At 37.5% G+C, this 22,210-nt stretch overlaps 1 protein-coding gene across 1 annotated transcript in view; it reads left to right on the top strand.

The window, feature by feature from the left end:
* The window catches only part of COL19A1 (collagen type XIX alpha 1 chain), a 201,151-nt gene that overhangs the window by 116,127 nt on the left and 62,814 nt on the right, over nucleotides 1–22,210 (top strand). The window contains exons 15-16 of the mRNA XM_059829068.1: nucleotides 2,792–2,845; nucleotides 17,416–17,469. Of these exons, the coding sequence (XP_059685051.1) occupies nucleotides 2,792–2,845; nucleotides 17,416–17,469 (108 nt within the window). The remainder of the gene's footprint in view (nucleotides 1–2,791; nucleotides 2,846–17,415; nucleotides 17,470–22,210) is intronic.

Below are 22,210 nucleotides of genomic sequence, written 5' to 3'. Positions count from 1 at the left end.
ATAGTGAATCCTTTTAATTGCTTTGGATGTTTTTTTTACCTGTGGAGATGGTACACGTAAAATAGATTGCCTTCTGACATAAATGTTTTCAAAACAATCAATAGCATATCCCATGAGGCCACATGTATATATTCAGTTTATATTCTGTCCCTTTCTGTCTGCGGTGGTGGGTTCCTTTGGTGGGGTTTGTCTATCCACTGTGCCGTCCATGATTTGAGGGAGTTGAGAATCTGATCTTTGATCTCCAAAGGGAGATCTCCAGAAGTTAAATAGGGATAAGACCTAAGTAGATACTTTGGTCTGCCTTCCTACAGATACATAATTCTATTCTGTGCTAAACTGTTGCATTCATTGCCCAGTTTTATAGGAGTTCAAGAGGGGATGTTTTATTCATCCCTTTAGACAGATTTCACTGTAGAGAAGTTTTCTTTTTCACTCCTCCTGCAGGTTTCTTCTTCAGTTGTTTTTCCAGGATCTCTTTCAGTGAATGTTGAACAGGGATAGCATTGCTAAGTCATTACTGTTGCTGAGTTACTACACTTTTACAGCCATGTTAGTTAACATGGCCCGTGTTGTCCTATCACTTGTTAAACAAGAGATCCCACTGAAGTCAGTGTGAACTTTTACCTCCGTTTCAATGTCAGGATGTGGCTCCTTGTACAGGGTAGTCCTCCCTGCCTGGTTACCAATTGTAAGCTGCTCTCCTCCCTTTCCTCGAAGATAAACCTCCTTATCTGGTTCCTTTTTCTTGACAATAATATTGTAGAGAGAAGAAAAAGAATAAAAGTAGCTCTTGGACAAAAATGTTGGCTATTAATTATCATTATTGTGCAGTTACATTCTTGTGTAATTCTTGTCCCCTTGGAGCCTTATTGCACAGATATGTGAGACTAAGTATTTCCTCCTCCATAAAACAGACATTACAGGTTTTCGTCTCATTCCCTTGCATAAAGTTGTCACTAGAAATGAAATATTAACAAAACAAAACTCCACCTCTTCCTGAATTCCCAGAATTTCTCTACAAAGGTAGAATATTGCTAACAGTTGGACAGACAGAATTCTCTGCAAGTTCCAAACTACCTTGAGGAAAAAGTAGACAAGGTTTACAGAGGCCACATTCGCCTACTGCTTTATGGGTTTGTGCATGTATAAGCTACATAACTGCACTATAATTAACTTACTGTGATTTATTTGTTGGACGCAACATTGTCATGCATATTCTTTTTCCATAAACTTTTGGGGAAAGGTGGAAATGATGCGCATCAGTTTTGTAAAAGATCCTAAACCTTATCTTGTTTACATTATAAACTGAACTGAAAGGAGAAATATCCTATAGTGAAATACTGTCCGAGGTACTCTTATAGCTTCACTTTCTCTACTGTTTGAAAGTAGAGAAATTATAGGAATAGAAAAACTCTTGAACTGACTACTTTTATTTAAAATTGAATTCAGACTTCATTCTAATTAACTTAAAACATCACTTGAAGATATATGAGCTAGCAGCTTTGGCATGCCCACTTACTTTCTCAAGTTTATCTTGGGAATTAGAGATCATAAATGAACTTTTTTAATTAATTTATGAAAACCTGGAGACTTTTTAAAAACATGATTCTCAGGGGTCCTCAGTTTAACCTTACTGGGGTAATAAATATGTGTAATTGATCCTAAATAAAGAGTTCAGAATTTGACCAAAGATAAAACTCAAGCTGAAGTAATACCTGAGTAATTTAAATGGTTAAGAATTTAATGTTTTAATATTTCAAACTCTTAAATAAACTAAACATAGGTTCTTTAATTTTGTGATACCCTCTAAGAATATGTGATACTACATTCAAGCCTTTTTTTTTTAATTATACAAAGCAGAACTGTTCAGTGCTCTTTGCTGATTACATTGAAACCGATTTCATATTTCTTGTTGCTATAATGGAAATTGGATAGCTTCCTTGAGGTAATTTTTTTTTTAAAATTGTGTTCCAAGGTGACTCATAAAGTAAAGGAGGGGGCACTGTTCTAAGTACAGAGCTGTTATTTGAAGGCTTTATGATTATATCGTACGTTAATCAGATATAAAATTAAAGCCCCAAAGCGTCGGAAACAGTCTGTGATTCCATCTGTGACTGCAAAGGCAGATCCTTGCACTGAGTTCAGAAGGAAGGCTCACAAGTTGAGGGTGTATTCAAAACACCCAAAGCTCCTGTGCCTGGTCAGGGGAGAGGGCGAGAGAGAATTGGCTCTGAAAGGTTTTGAAAAACCGAGCCAGGCACGCAGAGGAAGCTGCACAGGGCTGGTTCTTACAATACAGCGAGCATAAGGCCTGCTATATTTAGTCCCCTTTCCCTCCCCTCCCTTCCCCTCTCCTCCCCTCCCTTCCCCTCCCCTCCCCCTTCAGTGCCTATATTTGAATTTGAGTTGTAGAGTACGTTGTCATTCATTTAATGTAACTTTTTTTTTCTTTTTTCTTATGGCATCCTAACTTAACAAGACAAATCACTTTTCATGTAACACCGTAGTTAAATATAACTATGCTTAAGTAGTGCTGACTTACCTCTTCTTTTACAAATGATTCAGCCTTTATATGGAGGAATGTGGTTAATAATTATTATTTGCATTTTTTCTTGCACCTGAATATAACATTATCCTGAAAGAAGTTATTATGAATAACCTATTTTTGTTATTGGAAATAAACACTTTGTCTTGACATCTGGCTTTTTGGCTTAGTCTTACTTCTGTAGAATAATAGAGGATGAAAATAGCATTGAATATTATATTTGTTTAATGTTTGTATTTTCAGGGTTTGCCAGGGCTGCAGGGTCCCCAAGGTCCACCTGGCAAAGAAGGTCAAAGGGTGAGTAAACTTGGTGAACAACTGGTGAGTGTGCTAACTGACCTTGATGTATGACTTCTTTCTATGCACTAATAAAAAATGGAAAGGTAGCAGCTGAGTATGAAGCATGCTGACAACAAACTGAGCTTTGACATTTGAGGTTTCTCTTCAGTTGAAGAAGATTTAACAATTTCAGCTATCTAAAGTGTTTTAATGACTGGCAGCACAGATGTAGATATTGTCATTTGTGCAACGTGTTTCTGCTGTAATTTTAAGTGAAAAAATATTAAAATTGGTCAGAAGTTTTCATTTTATTGTGGGGCTAGACCATACCTTACTACATCTAAGATATATAACAATATGAATTTAGGGTTATTATCTAAAATATTAACAGAAACCAGTACTAGTGACCCAAATTTTGTTGTAGATGCCATCATGCAAGTGTCAGAGCTAACCTATATATACAAAGAAGAGAGATACGGTAAGGGGGTGGGGGGGAGGGGAGTGGAGAGAGAGAAAAGATTATGCCCAAGACATGAAATAAACCTTTGGTTATTCAGAATTTTAATATACTGAAGTAACTGACTGACTGGTTTCTCTGTGTTATGTTTTTGTTTTCCCTGACTTACTGAATTTGGTAGTTCAGTAGAACAGATAATGAATATTTACGATTGTGGTATCACAAGAACTAATTCAGTTTTGAGAGTTTATAATCTACTCTGCTCCTAAAAGTTCAGGAAAATACTTACACTCAAACATTTCAATATTTTTGTGAATTCAGTTGTGCCCAGTTTGTGGTTTTGAAGCTGGATCTCTCAATAATTCTTGGTTTGTTTAGGCATTTTGATATTTAGTGTCTCAGTTAAATCATCTGAAGTTAAAAGATTTAGTATTACTCATCATTGATCTTATTCAACTACAGTGAATTATTAAAGGCCAGTTTAATAATTCCAATAGTAGTAATAATAGTAACAGAAGACCAGTTCTTGAACAAAATGAATAATGGCGTGTAGGCCCCAAAGCTGTTTTCTATTGTTTTTTAAGTTATAAAAATAGTACTAAATTTCACTTGAACATGAAGTTGAACATGAAAATTTGAAAGCTGAGGTTATTTAAGTTTCACAGTAAGGATTGAGAACCCGTTCAGAAAAAAGTCAATGTAGTAAGGGAGAATCAAAAGATATGTGGTGAATATGCTATTAAAGCATATTTAATAGCATATTAGCATGCTAGTAAGGATTTTATAATTACCATGGCTCTTACTGTTATGCAATTAAATATCCAGGATACTGAAAAGCTACGGATATCCAGTTTTAGCATATTTTAGAGTGTTTTTCTGTGGAGTATTGAATCTGCAGAAACTCACAGTTTATTAGTTCTCCTTTAGGAACGGTTATAAATATGGCTGTGTTTTAGAGACATCACTCTTTGAATTTCTTAATTGTTTGAGGTAAAGATTCAGCATTAACACACTGTATTATATATAATGGTGGATAAATGAATTTGGAAATACTTTTTTTTCCCCCCTATTTTGCAGTGGGCACTTGGGGGTTGATACAGTCATCATGGACATTTCCTATTCGCACATAAAATTGAACTGCTGTCTCACTCCAATATCTATAAAAACAGGAGCGCTGATTGTTTTATAATCTCATCTGTGCACACAGTTGCCTTGAGCTAAACAATGGGAACAGCAGGCTGTAGAGCCTCAGCATCTGTCTTTATCTTTCTACCAGTGAGATGCTCACAACAATACTCTTTCTGATGGCCACCCCCGCCCAAGCATAATAACATAGTTTGCAATCTTAATTCAACTCCCATGTGCATTTGCATTTCCAATACATTTAATTACACAATAACATACTGTTTGTAACAAGATCTCTGCTCTGTTTAATGACAAACAGGACAATGCACATCTAATGGCTATTAAATATTCCTTTTTATTTAATTATAGATGTCATGTTCCTCTGTTCTACTTCCAGCAGATCCTCCAAATCTTTCACATTATATGAAGTTACCGGGTTTGTCATGGACTGTCTTTTGAAGATTAAAGCATAATATTGAGTGTGTAACTAACTGACAATTTTTCTTCAACATATTGTTCAGACCTAGAAATGATATTGTGGCCATTTTACAGACTGGAACTGTAACCTGTAACATACTAGGAAAAAAACCCACCCCAAAACATTTGAAAGTATCTCTTCAATTTGGATGCCACACTTCGAGAACCTGGTATTTTTTAAAACTTCCTATGCAAATTGTACTTGTTATATTCAAAGTTTTAATTCCGACTTACCTCAGCAGCATTTTTAAGTGTTCAACTCCTTTGAAAATTAGGCTTAGATTAAGGAGTTGAGAGGAGAATCATGAAGTGTGTAAGTTAGAGAGCTCTCAACACACATTAAAGCAAGATATAAGGAACTGAGGAAAGCTAACAGTCTTAATAGTGATATTGACAAAAATTCAAAGAATACGTGTAGAAGGCTTATGTTAGAGCTAGTGACTTAGGTAAGCGACAGTACAAAATGAGATAGAAAGGGAAGGATTTATTCCCTCTTTGAACTGAGCCACGCATTTTCATTTTCAGAGTGTTTTAAGTGGGATTTTATTATATCATCCAAGATCAGAGTTTAATATTAGAACTACTAAGAAATACTAAAGGTGGGACCCTGTCCCAGCGTGGTCCCCCATCTCCCTGCATTCACTGTAGAGGGAACTACGACAAATGTACCCCTATTAAGAGGAAAAAGTCTGGGTAGTAGTATTTCTTTCACCTCACAGGAATAATCTACATCAAAAATTACATAATAAAAATATATATAATAATTATTATGGAAATACAATAAGTATAATTATATATAATTGTATAATTATCATAAACATAAAGATTAACTGAATTATAGATTTTTAGTTCAAAGTTATGCCAACCTTAAAACACTTACTGACATATGTGTGAAACTGGCTTACAAGTACAAATTCACAGTATCACTGAATTAGATGATGACTGCAGGTTATTTATTTCAAGAGCAAAGGGGGATCAATACATTATTTCAAATAAAGTGGCAACAGCTTTTGTGCAATGGATACACTGTAGATAGTTATGTGGTATAATTTGAGCCAACACGTGATTATTAAAATAATAAACATGTCACTTTCTGTGGCTTGGTAATCTGATGTATTATTACTACTGTATGATCGTGCTGGGATATGATCTTGCTCCCATGTCAAATTGCAGGTTAGGTTTTTACACGTTTAAGTGATGGAACCAAATAAGTCAGCCATGGAAATTGATGACAGAAGTGTGTGAAATGTCTTCTGTCCGAGTTGGTCTCCCCAGATGCTTTCCAGATACCCCAAAGGATGAAGGAGTTTGCAGAAAACAATGTACACTAATGTGATATGTTTACAGAAATGTGCTGTAGGGAGATCATTCAGAATGAGAGAGGTGAAACCCTGAAAGCTGTTTGACTAGATCTGTGCAGCATTGAAGGATACTGTATCAGGATGCATGCTCTTTGCTTAAGAGAAAATTCCAAACTCACTAAAAATTTGAAGTAGTGCAGTCATGGAGAAGAACTGGTGCAATGATAAATAGAAATTGGATTTGTATGCATATTACTTCTTTCATACTGCTGTAATAGCAAAATGCATAAATATTTCTTTTCTGAATAAACAAAAATTAATAGTGTAGCATTTAGCAAGTGTATTGGTTATGTTTATACAAGTAAACTTGTTAGTTCCCATTCTTTCTCCACTTATTGTGACACCTTGTGCTCTCATCTCCGTTGTTATGTCTTCTCATTCCGCATATAGTTGGATTATGCAGGAGAAGAGAGCAACCTTCATGAGCAATGAGGTAGTACAAATAACGATCTTCAGACTTATATAGGTTGTTTCCTTTGCAGAGCAATAAAAAAGGTGGAACAGAGTTATGAGCTAAAGTGAAACAACTGGCTTTCTGTTTACCACCATGCTTCTGCATCTACACAAAAGAAACTGCTTAGCATTTGTTGTAGCTCTACCAAAAAAAAAAGATACTCAGTGATTCATCATACATGGTGCATCCTTATTTAGGGTGTTACTTAGAAGAGGAAAGTAATGCTTATGGTGGAAGAAGGAAGAAATAGTGGCTACGTGATAATCTGGCCGTATCCAGAGACCATACAGTGAACATATTTCTGATTCTTCAACCAACCTGAGACATATACGATACTCATTTAAAGGTCTTTTTTGTTGTGACAATCTCTTGAGTGAACTTAGTTAAATTTTGTATGAGCTTGTACTGCCTTTATGTTTCTCTTTTTGTCATGGTGCCTACTTCCACTCGCATGGGTTAGCCAGCATTGTGCTTTCCTGGGGGTGCAAGGAGTCCTCAAACCTTTGCTATTCTTGCAAAAAGACCAGTGTTTCTCCTTTCTCTACCACTGGTGACTAGTATAATTTTTTAGTTTTGTTAGCTTTAGTGAAGTGTTTTATGTTAGACATGATGCCTTGCTAAGTGAGAGCCTTTGTTTTTAATTCTGGTCGCTGGCAGAAGTGGGCCAGTAGACACAGCTACTCATTCCCTTTTCCTCATTCCTGCATGAGAGATGTTAGAGCATTCTGTGGGTATTACCTTCATACATAATTTTTCAGTGGCTTCCGGCATTCAGAGCAGCATGTTACTGCTGCAGCAACTTGATACTATTACACCAGAGCTCAGAATGACATCAGGAGCTTCAGAAGGTAATTAGATGTTACTCAGAAAAGTCCCTGGTCCAATATTACTGACCAACAAAAAATAGAAAGATTGGGTGCTAACCTAGCATTGCATGGAATTTAAACCACAGTGGACAACTACGCCATCTTTCTGGCTTCCTGCGTTACGCAGGACTTTATTATTTTTCTCAATATTCCTGCACTTTAGTTAAGTATATCTTTCACAGAAGAGCAGTTTCCACCTCAAAGACATCAACAACCAAGACTTCACAAGTCTCCTTGATTTCTTTGTTCCAGTGTTTCTTGTCAATCCCACATTTCAAAATGTGCTTTTTATTTTACACTTGGGCATGTAACTTAAGCCTCTAACAAGTGTTTTTTTAATGTCTGCTCTATATTAAAAAGATGTTTAAAGTTTTTTCTCTGTAATCAAATCACCATTCCATTTATTTTTGAGAAAATTCAACTAAGGTCCTTCAGCTCCCCATGTAAATAATTTTCTAAAGTCTGCAAATAATTTTTTCCTGTTGCTGTACTTTCTAAAAAATTTCTACTACTTATAATTACAGACTGCATGGAGTTTTCCTGACTCTGCCTTTACTGTGTTAAATGCAGTGAAGTGAAATTTATATTTCCAAAATATAATTTCAAAGGTTTTGGAAATTAATGGTTAATTTCAGTTGGATATCTTTGTAGCAGGGATTATCCCTGAACTTGATGCATTTTTATAAATACTATTTTTTCTGAAAATTATTTCATTTTTTAATATATTATGTTAGTGAATTCCAAAAGTTCTCCTAATGCAAAGCATCAAAGCAACTTTGTTAGACAGCTATACTGTGAAATCTAGAAATGGTCATTTTTCATTCTCGGTTGGCCTATAGAAGAGCCAGGCCCAGCACACAGCTAACATACACAGTAGTTTGTGCAGCAGTTTCTGCTTCTTCGAGATCTTCTTGATATCATCTTGAGCTTCTGGGCACTTTTTCTGGGATATGGGCACTTCTGGGAAACCTCTGAGGAAACTGAGGGCGCCTGCTGCTGCCAGCTAAGGCTAAGGTAAGGGTAGCTCTGGCCAGCTTCTAACGAACTCCATCAGCTGTCCTTGATTAAAGGGTGCCTGCAGCCTTTGTTCTAGCTGACCCCTCATTAGGGAGGGTCGAGCACCCTTTTAGCCCATGACAGGAAGAGGACTATATAGCAGCCAAGCGATGCAGCAGTTTGTGCAGCGATAACAGAAGCAGCCAGTAGATGTGCAGCTATTTGCACAGCAGTTTATGCAGAAGGGCACAAAGAGGAGGCCAGCAAACTTTCTCTGTCCGGCGCACACATCCTTAAAGACGATGGTCACAAGGCATAGGACCCAGGCGTTACTGAAGTAACTGTTTGCTGTCGGACTCTTGCACCCAGGTAGCTTCAGATGGAGGACACAGACAGCTCTGCAAGTCTGTGGGGCCTGACAGGATGCATCCACAAGTGCAGAGGGAGCTGGCTGATGTAATTGCAAGGCCACTCTTGATTATCTTTGAATGGTCATGGTGACTGGGAAAGGTTCCTGAAGACTGAAAGAGAGCAAACATTACTTCTATCTTCAAGAAGATCTGGGGAACTACAGGCCAATCAGCCTTACTTCAATCCCTGGGAATGTGATAGAGGAAATCCTTCTGGAAACCATTTCCAAACACATGAAGGACAAGAAGGTGATCGGGATAGTCTGCATGGATTTATGAAGGGGAAATCATGCTTGACCAACTACATTGCCATCTACAATGAGGTGACTAGCTTGGTGGATGAGAGGTGAGCAGTCAATGTTGTCAATGTCAGCTTTAGCAAAGCCTTTGACACTCTCTCCCCTAACTTCATCTCGTCAACTTCATAGACAAGCTGACAAAGTACAGGTTAGATAAGTGGACAGTGAAGTGGATTGAAAACCAGGTGAACAACTGGGCCCAGAGGGTTGTGATCAGTTGCACAAAGTCCAGTTGGAGGTGAGTCACTAGTGGGGTACCCCAGGGCTCAATACGGGAGCCAGTACTGTCCAGCATCTTCATTAACGACCTGGAAAATGGTCATAGAAGAGAACTGGGGCAAGAGGAAGCACATGAAGTTCAACAAGGGGAAATGCAAAATCCTGCATCTAGGGAGCAATAACCCTAGGTATCAATATATACTGGAAGCAAACTGTCTGGGAAGAAGCTTGGTGGAGAAGAACCTGCTGGACAACAAGCAGACCATGAGTCAGCAATGTACCCTCATAGCCAACAATATCCTGGGCTGCATTTGGAAGAGCATTGCCAGCAAGTCAGGGGAGATATCCGTCCCCTTTGCTCAGCACTGGTGAGACCACATCAAGGACATGGACTTACAGAAGTGGGTCTAGCATGGGGCCACAAAGCGGATTAAAGGGACTGGAGCATCTTTCATAAAAGGAGAGGCTGAGAGAGCTGGGACTCTTCACGCTGGAGAAGAGAAGGCTCAGGGGAGATCTTATAAGCGTGTATAAATACCCAATGTGAGGGAATGAAGAAAAGGGAGCCAGATTCTCCTCAGTTGTAGCCAGTGACAGGACAAGAGGCAATGGACACAAATTAAAAAACAGGAAATTCCATCTGAACACAAGAAAACACTTTTTATTGTGAAGGTGGTCAAATACCGATACAGGTTGCGGAGTCTCCATCTCTGGAGATATTCAGAAGTCGAGTAGACACAGTCCTGGACAATTGATCCTGCTTGAGGAGGGGGATTGTACTAGATGATCTCAAGAGGTCCCTTCCAACCCAGATGATTCTGTGTGTGTTTATTTAAATAGCTCTAGCTTAGTCTCAGCATAGCTGCCAACAGCTTCATTTTTACGGATTAATAGGATTTTTTAAAATGTTTCATGTGTATTTAAACAGACTGATTCTCCACCGTGGTGGTTTCCCTGGTTCCAGTGATGAATTCAGTTCAAATATTTACAAATCTTTCTATGATACCACAGCTGTATTCTTGACTCTGTATTCCTTGGGAAGTTGCAGGTGTCTTGAAGTAAATATTTTTGAAACAGTTTCCTTATTTCCAATTGTTGTGTTTATAATACCAAATACTTCACTTAAGAGGAGGTTATTTTAACATTATCTTAGTAATAAATTAAACACCTCATAAAACTGAGAGTCCTTTGGGTTGTCATATCTAGTGTTTCAGCATTGATTTCACTAAAATTACGTGTTTGGAGGGACCGTGTGAAACTGCAACACTTGCCTTATGTTAATAATCAATTTACTCTCTAAGATTACAAGTTTTTCTAATCAAGCACGAATAAAATCATTATAACACAGTAGAAAATCTTCCTAAATAAATAAATGGGCAGAGAGCTGCTATGTTTTCTTAACATAATTATTTAGAGTGACATCAAAATTAATTTAAATTCAGGTTGCATTTATTTGATTTATAGAACTTTAATATTTCTTTGACATAATTTGTTTTCTAGTTCAGTGAGTAAATGTTGTACTCAACCAATTGTAAAACAAGCTTTACAGAGCAATGATAATTACTGCATAGTAGGTCAGGCTCCTGGCACAGAGCAAACAGTATTTTTCACAGCTACAGCTCTGGAGTTTTGGAATCTCTTTTAATCTTCTCAGTCCTTCTTGACTTTGATGTAAATTGTTTTTAAGTATGCAAAGCTCCAGTCTGATTTTATCTTTAAGTTGAAGTGCTGTACATTCCTTCACTTAGGTATTTAACAGTCTAAAAATGGTTAATGTGAAAGAGGGAAATAATTTATCTCTACCTTAAAAGCAAGGTAAATAACCAGTAAGGTAGGATACAACTTGAAAAAAAGAAATTATATTTTTTCCCCCTTTGGCACTTGAAAGTGGGATGAAAAAGGTTGTAATTTAGAATTGACAGATTTGTCAATTAGAAAATAGTTCTATCATTTTTTAATTTCTTTGTTATTTTCCATTGAAGAAATTAAAATTAACTTTTAATGCAACAGCAGAAACTATTTCACTTTTAAGATCTCATTTAGAATTTTCAGGCTCCCTTCCAAATACTGTATTATCAATATATCTTTTAATGTTCCTTAGCAAAAGTTATAGCAATATGAGAGAATAGGAAATTATTTCTCATAATTAAAAATTAAGGTCTTCATTGTAAAAATATCTAAATGTAGTTGAAAAATATTTCTACAAGTGATTTTGAATTTAAAATGCATTTTTGTGAATACACTTGTAAAATTGTGATGGATTTTGTGTAGGGATTTGTTGGCAAAATGGGTTGTGACATTCATTTCTTGGCACTGCTATGCCTGTTTAAGGACTTTTTTGATGTTTGTTAAATGCATTTGAATAATATTATATAGGCTGAGTAGGCACTCTCAGACTACCATTTTATTAATACAAAATTGTATTGGAAATCATTCCTAAAATTAGAAAGCCAAGGCTGAGTGCAGGAATGCTTCTGCATTAACAAGGAACTCCCTAGTGACTTCTCTTCCAAAACAGGGGATTAGGGTCTGTGTGCTCTATTGTTCTGTGAGACATGTTTTTGTGAAAGGCTTTAGTGGGATATGAGGGGCAGACTTTCACTTGTTTTCTGCAAACGGCTTAATTTCTTGCCTTCTGGCCTTACTTCCTGTGAATTTATTCAGGTTTTAACATTTAATACAAAGGTTAATTTGTAATACACTGGTTACCATAACACATCCTCAAGGCCAAGGTTAATAGGCTTGAAGAAGCAATTGTACATTCAAGTCCTAACGCTGTATTACTGAAGTTAAAAAGGTTTCATTGACTGCGACATAGATTTCCAGTTTAGAAAAGAGAATATGCAAACTATAAGATTTCTAAGGATTAAAAAAAAAACTTGTGCAGTTGTAACTCTACCAAAGTTAATGACAGAACTCTTATTAACAGTCAGGTGGTTAAATGTCAAAGCCCTCTTTAAATATTACCAAATTTTTGGCGAAATGCATAATGTAAAATAATGACTATCTATTCAGGCTGTGCATTTGTTGTAGTTTTGTAATTTTCACTTTGTAAACTGTCCAAATAGTTGATTGGGATCCTGGAGAACCTTCTCCTATCCCACAACCATTTGATAGATGCGCACTGTTGTGTAACTGGGTTGGATGGGTGATTGCTCTGATTTTTGTGATTAATTCTAATCTTCTGTTTCCAATTGGCTCTTGAACTGGCTTCCTTATTGATACTGACATGTGATGTCTGCCTTCAGTCTCCTAAAATGGCAGTCTGGCAAACTTTTTCTGGTAAACCATGGAGCAGAGGACTGTCACCAGCTTTGGGCTGGACTGGGTTTCCCCTGGGTTAGAGTCAGTTGGAGCTCTGCAAGCTCCAGGTGAGCTGTCAGGAGCACCGGGTTGTGACTACAGACAGAGAGGGAAAACTGGAGAGTTTATATGGATGAGGAGTATCAGCTTAGAGGACTGAGACAAAGGAAAGCCTCTTTTCTGTACTTTAAATTAGCATAGGCACTGGGACTTGTCTGGCTGCTTGGTGACAACTTTGGGCATCTGGAGAAACAGCCTTTTAACTGCCCAGAGCTCCATTCGCATGGCTGCGTTTAGGTGCCGAAGGCGCTGATGAGGTGTCCATGGGTTGGGTACTCTGAAACAGGGGTCTTTACTTTCCACCTGCCTCCTGCTTTGGGTGTATCTTCCCTTTGTCAGTCTGGTTTTGAGGATTATTCAAGAGAATCTCAGTTTAGCTTGGCAAACAAGTTACATAAGCCTCATTAATCTTGCATAATAACTACAGTAGTTAAGTCTTTAAAGCCCAGCTTCCTACTTTCTCTAGAACTAGTTCCTGTTTTGAAATGTGATGATGTGTTTCAGGAGCTGCTAATTAGCAGTTTCCCTTGAAAATTCATATGGGCTTATTCTAAGAACTTTTCCCTTCATACTCAAGTGTAGGTTCTTTAAATTATTAATTGCATAAATCATGTCAGCCTTCCTACATAACTCTGCTCAATTTTATCCTAAAATAATCCACATCTTATTTTTAGACAGTAGGATTAGCAATCTTACTCTTCTATACTTAGAAATATGCAAATAGATGGATGCAACATGATACAGCAGGGGATTACGATACAGACTTTGATCTCTTGCATTGTGTGTTGGACCTGCAGCAGTGCCCAGGGACAGCAGTCAGAATCAGAGCACAAGTTTATGGAAGGATGCACAGAGCCTCTCTTCTGAACAGCTTTCCATCTTTGTAAGGCAAAGCTCATCAAGTCATTTCGATTAACAGAAGGGGCGAAAGAAGAGAGGAATAAAGAGTGCAGTTGACTGCATACTTCAGCTAGGCACTCAGCTGGGGTTTGCTGAAGCATGTAATTTCTCATTTATTTTACTTTTAATATTTTATCTTTTTTGCCCCTAACCAAGCAGTTGTTATTTGAATGATTTTTGTGTGTGTTGTAGCTGAAGTTTGTCCTATGGAAAAGAGGAAAGTAACCGACTGGCCAAGTTAGTTGAGGGCACGCATTTCATGAGTCAAGGGGACAGGATGCAATACCAGTAACATTTAGACAACTTCTTATCACATTGATTGCCAACAAAACTGTATGCAGCACAAAGTAACTGGCAACTGTTTTGATTTTCTTTTAGATGTTATTGTAAGTAGCATTAGACAACTTGTTGACACCACTTATCTTTTTTGAGTTAGTGTAGGTGGTATTGCATTTTTTATTTAGTTAAAGGAAGTATGTGATGCCTAGAACATTTATTTATATTTTGAGCGATTTTATAACCTCAGTATTTGCTCAGTGAACTCAACTAAATAATGGTAATGGGCTTCCTGTGCCAGCTGCCTGCCCCATGCACAGCACTACGGCAGTAAAGCTCTCATGGGGCTGCCGAGACCCGCTTCTGAACAGGAGATGGGAACGGTGGCACTCCGCTAAGCCCACTCGGCAAACCAGAGAGGGCACCGAGATGTTTTTCACTTCTTCGTTCTTGCTAGAAGGAAGACACAGAATCAAACTGTAAATATTTAGTCATAGTCTGGCTCATGGTCTGCTCAAGGCAAGGCCATAATGGGCTTATCAAAACCTTTCTTCTAATTGTTTTAATTATCCTAAAAAAAAACATAAACTACTTTTCTCTACTTACACTCTTACTATACTATGTATTTTAACTTTTTCCATGCTGATGCTGAGAAGTCATAGAGAAGCAGGAGTGCTGGCAAGTAGGTGGAGCTGTGTGTATCCCTAACATTTAAATCTATGTCTGAAAGGCGTTGCTGAAAGGTAGTGGCCTTTTATGTATTTGTGTTAAAATATCAGACAGTTTAGAAGCGTGAATGTAGGAACAAAAAGGACTTCTTATCTTCTAGAAAAAGATGATGCTTCATACCAATCTGTGTGATTGTTCTACAGGTTTTTTGTACACATGCACATAGTATAATGAATAACAATATAATGATTGGCTTAAAAGGTAGGGCAAGTGTTTCTTCTGTGTTTCACCGGGTAAGTGTTCTGGTAATTAATAAATGACAGTGAAAAATAACTAGCCCCAATTTTATTTTTTTTTAATAACTGATTTTTCAGAAAGTTTGTCAGGTTTTGACTTTGCAATGTCATAAATCACATTTTAGCTCATCTTGTAAATAGAGATAAAATTGTCTTCCCAACACATTCCATGTTTTCCTGTGTAATTAACACCTCATTCACAGCTGTGTCTGCCAGTCAAAGCCCTGCCTTCTTCCCCTTGATACTTCCTTGATACTTTGTTTAGACTGCTGAGATTTTAAGTGTCATCCTCAGGATACTTTAAATAAGTCCAAACAGGAAAAGCAAGGTGCTTCAAGAAGTCAACAGTATAGATCATTATAACTTAGAGGGACTACTTAAAAAGTATGAAGCAATTTATCTTTGTTTGTTACTTACATCATTACCTCTCAATCTGTTTTTCATACTTTCTAAGGAAAGTTTACTGTTTTTCAAAAAAGTCAGGAAATATTAGTTTCCATCTATATTTCTGAAGTAGAGATCAGTCCAAAAGTCTAGTTCTAGTTAACAACAGCCCCCTCTTCTTGTGCATCTGTGCCTTTCCCAGTACTGTGCCTTCTGTCAGGCCAGGCAAGCTACTCGGTTGCCCTGTGAACTGCATCAGTGAACTGATCAAAGTCAAAAACAACTCTACTTTTTTGTGGGCCATCCTTAGCCCAGATGAGTTCCCAGCTCTGGCTCGTCACAGGGCTGCACGGACAGTGTTACCAACACAGCAGAGGACATTCTGGGGGTGGGTGGTAAGGGGCAGTATAGCCTTGAGCCCAGTATAGGCACTTAGTACCGTATTTTGGTTCTGAAAATTTACCCTGAGCTGCCCCAGTTACAGCCCTGCATGTGCGAGTACTGGCAGGATTAAACAGCTCAGCACGTAACAGATGTCTCAGCTAGTTAAGACCCAGGAATTTGGCACTCCAAATATGCTGAGGTGGTTTTTTTTTTTTTTATGCTGCCCTTAAAACACACTGACTGAATGAGGACCTTCATAAAACCATGGTGGCAGTGTACCTGTTATGTGGCACAGCCCGGTGGATGAAAGACATCCCCACAACCCTTGTTTGGGTCTTTCTTCAACTTGAAGGGCTCCAAATCCCTACCTCCTGCTTCTCAGGAGAGTCACTGGCATCTAGGCCAGAGGTTACCCTGGTGAGCTGCACGGTGTGAGGAAGAGGGATTTTCCACCCTTACTGTCATCATCTTGTTTCCCCTCAGCATAGATCAAGATTAATGAAAGGCAGAGCATGAGAGTGGTTTTCTACAGATCAGGGCTCTCGCCTGTAAAGAGTGAAGCTGAGATTTCACTTTCTGTTGCTGAGATTACTTCTGCAGTTTGTGTGAGATCATCATTTAATAAAAAACAGAAGCAGGCTTAGAAGTAGGGACCATACCTTACAGAAATATTCCTACGTGTTAATTGTGAGCTGTCAGCAAGCATGTTCATTTTTTTAACTTCTTAAGCCAAGTTTTCACCAGGACATCCCCCTAATGCTTTTTGTTAATTTACGTTTGCCATATGCAAGGGAAAAATTTAGTCTTAATGGATATAATGCTTTTTTTTTTTTACCATTGCACCTAGATATTAGTTGTTCTCAGCTGTTGTTTCTAGAAAATGTGCATCAGATTTTTGCTTGGCAATGAAGATGAAAATCACTGTAAATTACTTCCATTTTTATGTTGATCTTCCTAGAAAAAAAAGCATATGTGAAAACAGCAGTTGTTCAATCGAGCTCTGTACTAAAAAATTGTAATAGTTACTTGTGCATGTTTTTAGAATCCTAGTGGAAAGTCTTCCGTTAACTTAAGTAGACTTTTATGGACCTTAAGTTTCAATGCAAATGATTTTGCATGTGCATTATCTACACAGATGGTAGTAATTGCACGAGGAAGGTGAATTGGTTTTGCACATAAATCTCTGACTTTTCTGCTTGTTATCACATCCTGGAGAAGAAGGGTATGGGTGTTGGTTAATTAGGTTATATTGCACATATGTGCTTACTGTGCAAGTCACAGTGACTACTGCAGCACAGTTTAACATCCCAAGGTCTGGTATATTCAGAAAAAATATAATTTCTTTACACCTCATCAAGATGCTTTGTTTACAGCCCTGTCAATGTGCACTCACATTTGTGACATAGCTTTAAAATATGACAGTAAATGTTAAAGTGATGCAAATATAGTTTGTCATAATTACTAAAAACAATCCTAAAAGTACTCGAATTAGATAGTGTTGCAGTGACTGATACAGAATATTCATTTTGAATAGGATTTGAATTTTTTGCTAATAAGCAAGGAAATAAATCTTTTCTTAAACAGAATTCTTATTCCAAATCAGTCACTAGCCATAGAATGTATAAATGTCTGGTTTTCTTTTTTGTTTCCAGGGAAGACGAGGCAAACCAGGCCTCCCGGGAAAACCAGGGCCACCAGGACCTCCTGTGAGTAACTAACGAGGGGAATGGGAAATTTTCACTCTATCCTGGAACTTCGTTAGCATTTTTATATCAGGTTACTTGATCATAATTATGGTTGAAAAAAATTGATCTGTGTTTACTCTGCTGTATTAAACAGCTACTGTTGCTAGCCTTTTGATACAGCAAAGATAAAAGGACTGGGTCCACAAATACGAGAGACTACACAGGAGGGAAAGAACAAGATGCAAACTTCAGCGGAGGACACAAAAATCATCTGGCATTTCAAAGAAAGACTGGCCATGTATGCTAAATGTGAATACTGTGCATTCATTCACTTTGCAAAATGCGTGATGCTCTGTAGAAGATGGGATAATTTCTGTCTCAGAGGGGTAATTTGAAAGATGAAGGACTCTGTGAAGCATGTGCCAACTGTCTGAATGGTGGGGAGGATTATACCCAGCACTGGAATGAGCACTCAGCTGTAGTTCAAATGAGTTTACTGAAGAATTAAAAAGATTAAGAAATACATGACTCTATGAAAGGATTTGTAATAGGAAGAACTAAAGGATTTGGCTCAGATCTAAGAGGTTTGGGATTTTAATTTTTTTTTTTTTTAAGTGATACATGATTTCAAATTTGAAGTCAGGCATGGATGTATATTAGTCTAGAATGAATGCAGCCTTCCTTTGGGAGAGGAAGACTTGGTCATATTTGTAAAATTCCCTATGTATTGTGTTGTAAAAATGCTGTCATGCACAAATACAGAACAGCTATTTGTTTGTGGATTAAGTAAACTTTTACTGCTTTGTATTCTTAATATCAAACAAGGATTTCATAATTCCTTTTTCTGCTTATCTGAAATAGGTAAAGGCCAGTAGTTTATAAGTCAGAACATGTGATTCATATGCTTCAACCTCACTGCAAGGGAAAACTTGTCTTACTTGTAGAGGAGAGAATAATGCACTGCTGCATGAAATACAATGAATGAAATTAAATAGATGTCATTTACACTCATCTAAAAACAAAACTGCATGCATTTTGTAAGTACTTTTTCCCCTTTTCCCTTGCAAAGTACGTTCAGAAAGAGGAGCTGATGATGGAGTTCATTTATCCTGCATAAAACTAAATAGTTAAAAATCCCTCCCTCTCTCTCTTCTCCCCTGCATATAGTCATATTGAAGCCTTGCTTATTTGAGTCTTTTGTGCTTCCTAATGCTGAAACGGTACTGCAGACTGCGGGAGTCCGATCAGAGGAAAGGAATGATGCAGAATCTTTCTTAACACAAATGCCAAAAATGACCTTTAAAAGAGGAAAAAAAAAAAAGCGAACTATAGCAGAGGTCAATGTTAGACCTAATCTACTTAGCTTTTTGTGAACCAGTGAAAAGTTGTTTCTCCATTACAGATTTCTGCCATCATAGATTTTTCTGGCAGGTCAGGCTTGTGAAGATGTATGATCCTTGACAGACATACCAGAAATCTTGCATGGAAGCTAAATTGCACTTTTATTGCTGAGACCTATTTCAGGTTTTCTTACAGCAAACAGAAGGCTCAACTTCGTCAGCATGGCAGCATCCGTACAAGGAGCTCTGTGTGGGTACTGTAGCCTACCATTACATATCAGAAAAGCATTCCTCAAGCAGTCATGGCCTAAATATTGGTTAAAAGTATTTGTTTCTGGTATAACTATCTTGATGCAGTCCTTACTTTGGATACAGCTACACCAGCAACTTGTGTTCCCCTTCCAAGACTGAGAATATAACGCATAGAAAAAGCATACTCTAAAATGCACATTAACAGTAATGCCTATTAATGTGCATTGGCAGTATCCCAATGTTTGAAGTGCTACAGTTTGTCCATACCAAGAAGACTTTAACTCCTCTCTTTTTCGAGGCTCAAACTATATTAAATTTGGCTATATTGTGCTTCCAGGTACCCCTTCTCTACTAATAGTAAGTAGTGGCAGCTTCCTCATGCACATGGATATATTGTCAGCCTTTACTTCGGCCTTTCCAAAGTGCAAAAGAACTATCATACCTGTAGGGTGGTTGCTGTCGTAGGTTTGGCATATACAGGGTACAAAATGCTTAACAGATTGACTGAACATCTAAAAATTAGGCTCTCCAGCAAAAGTAAGTTTGGTATTTGGTTGATGTTTTGGAAGAATACGAAATTTGTATGGCTGAAGAAGATTCAGTCATTAATTGTTAGGGTAGCTACAATACACACTGCATGTTTGAAATTCATGATATATCTAATTTATTTATCAGTTTATGCCGTGATGATAAGTACTTAATTTAGATATTAGAACAGCCAGGTATTCAGTAATGAAAAAAAAAACAAACCCGTGAGAAGGAAAGTTCTGCCTCCTTGAGAAAGAACTTGGTGAACAGGATACAATACTCAGGGTATTTGGTATAAAGGACAGTCCTAAAAAGAGTATGTGTGCAGGGATGGATTATGAGAACACGTTCTGAACAGTCAAAAGGGCTTTAAATTGGACACTACTAAATGATGTGAGTTTTGATTAATTAAAATAATAATTTTTTACCTACTTGTTGCAGGGCAGCATTTAAGACTTTTCTAACCCTCTCTCAATACCTCATTTTTTATTTTTTTTTAGCCTAATTCTGGGGATTTTTTTTTCGGTAAAGTTGATGTTTGTAGTGAGTTTCTAGTCCCTTAACATCATCTGCACATCTTTGGTTAAAAACCTGTATTGGTGTCAGAAATGTAAATTGATTGGCAACTGGTGATGCAATTACTCCCTTAAAGTGGACCTCTCTATGCAACTTCTTCCAGGTATCTGTTCTTTTGTGTCATTTTTCCCTTATCCTTTCTTTTATGTCATTTTTTCCCTTTGGAGCAAATCCTGTGCTATTGATGGGTTATAAAAAACATTTCTGTAAGCCTACCCAGACGATGATCCTCCTTTCTGTGTTTTTTAAAGTTTATTAAATATTATTAAATATTATTAAATTTATTAAATATTATTAAATATTCCCTTCTGGTTCAGAATTCATGGTTTGCATCCTTGCTGTCTGATGTTGGTTTTGAGTACTGTTCTGTTATTTCAATACTGGAGAGCTGAGATGTGTGCTCACACTTGTCTCGCTTCAGCGGGTAACAATTTATGCTGAAAACAAGGAATCCAAACGGGTTAAGTAGAGCAGCAGCTCCCTCTAGTGCTTTTTGAGCCCTTCGCCCCTTTTAAAGAGCCTAGAGAGCAGTTTAAAGCTTGTTAAATACACTATTCATTTCAATCCCAGAAGCATACTGAAAATTATGATTGTGAAATCAAAATCTCGGTACCTTTCAAATGTATTTCATACGTTTTCTTGCTTGCATTTTCTTCTAAAGTCTTCTGAAAGAGATACCGTCTCTTTCACATGCTGTTATCCTGCTTGGCATGGCTCTTCACTGAAATTGAAATGCTGATTTTATGAAAAAAAAGAAATACTATGATAGTAGGATGCTGTGAGCTTGTAAGTACAGCGTTTTGATCTGACTGCAGAACTGAACTAATAGCTTGCTTCTGCCCTAGCTGCTAACAAAAATATCTACAGGACTTAGCAATGCAGAAGGGGCTCCCAGCAGACAATAGCTTATTTTGCATAGGTATAATGCACTGGCTTTCTAGTTCCCACATCATTTTCTTTCAGTACTTATACAGAAAATGTATGGAAGGTGTCTGAACTTAATATTTATATGCTGTTGGCCTAGGCACGTGCAGGGCTAGTTCTGCAGCCTTCACTTACACAAAATGCTTTTCTGGTCTTAGGTTGTAGAATTACTACCTGCCTGTTTTTGTGTAGAGTCCTGCATAGAAAACAGCTGCATCATGTCTCCAGTGTTTTACATATTATGGTCAGTTGCAGGAGGTTTTGGGGTTGGGGGTTTTTGTGGGTTTTTTTAATTTATTTTTACTTGTACAGGAATCAGCAGCTGGGTATTTCTATTCACATAGGTAGGCTAGAGGACAGAAAAAGGAGTTTTACTGGTTTCTCCATTAAGGGTTAACTTTATCTTTTCTTTCCCAATTTTCTCTGTCTCTACTGGAACTGTTATGACTGAAGGAATTCCATTTCTCAATAGTTCCCATTTTAGTGGGACATCAGATTATTTTTAAAATAAAAAGAGTGCCAAGCTGGAGTTGTGCTACAGAATTCCACAGTACAACAGTGTTATGTGGGGTGAGTCCGAATATGACTTCTGCCCAGTGTTGCTGTTTGTCAGAAGGAAAGTGCTATCAGCACTGGTTTTTAAAGTACTGGTTTTTAAGACTACTTGATTTGGCCAAGTGCCCTCTTGTCCAAGAAGCTGTCTGTGGCAGAGGTGGGAAAGAAACTTTGGGTCTGCTAAATCACAGGTTAGTAAACTGCAGTCATGATTATTGATCCTCTTAAACCTGCTGTTTTCTACCAACAGGTTCGAAGTTATTGTTTGCAACCAGAATAGATTTATTACACAAGTGCTGTAGCCCTTGAAACTCATCATTCAGTTCATCATTTACCTTTGCAGGGGGCTGAACTTCATATCTTTTATCTTCACAACTATTCTTGCTTGCAAGATTAGCTTTATGTTACTCCTTAACATCTTAAATTTAAATAGGGTTTCATTTTTGTTTGTGTTGCATGTGAGGCAGTGGAGAAGTTCACAGACTACTTGAATTTCTTCACTTAATTCCTTATACTTTTGGTCTCTTGTTATTCAGTATGTATGTCAGTGCCACCAAACTACTTATCTTAAGTAGCCAGCAGTTTGC

Source organism: Gavia stellata, chromosome 2 (assembly GCF_030936135.1).
Source record: "Gavia stellata isolate bGavSte3 chromosome 2, bGavSte3.hap2, whole genome shotgun sequence".
In the NCBI taxonomy this organism is placed as follows: Eukaryota; Metazoa; Chordata; class Aves; order Gaviiformes; family Gaviidae; genus Gavia; species Gavia stellata.
Note: the sequence above shows the minus strand (reverse complement) of the source record. Positions and strands in the feature narration are given on the sequence as shown.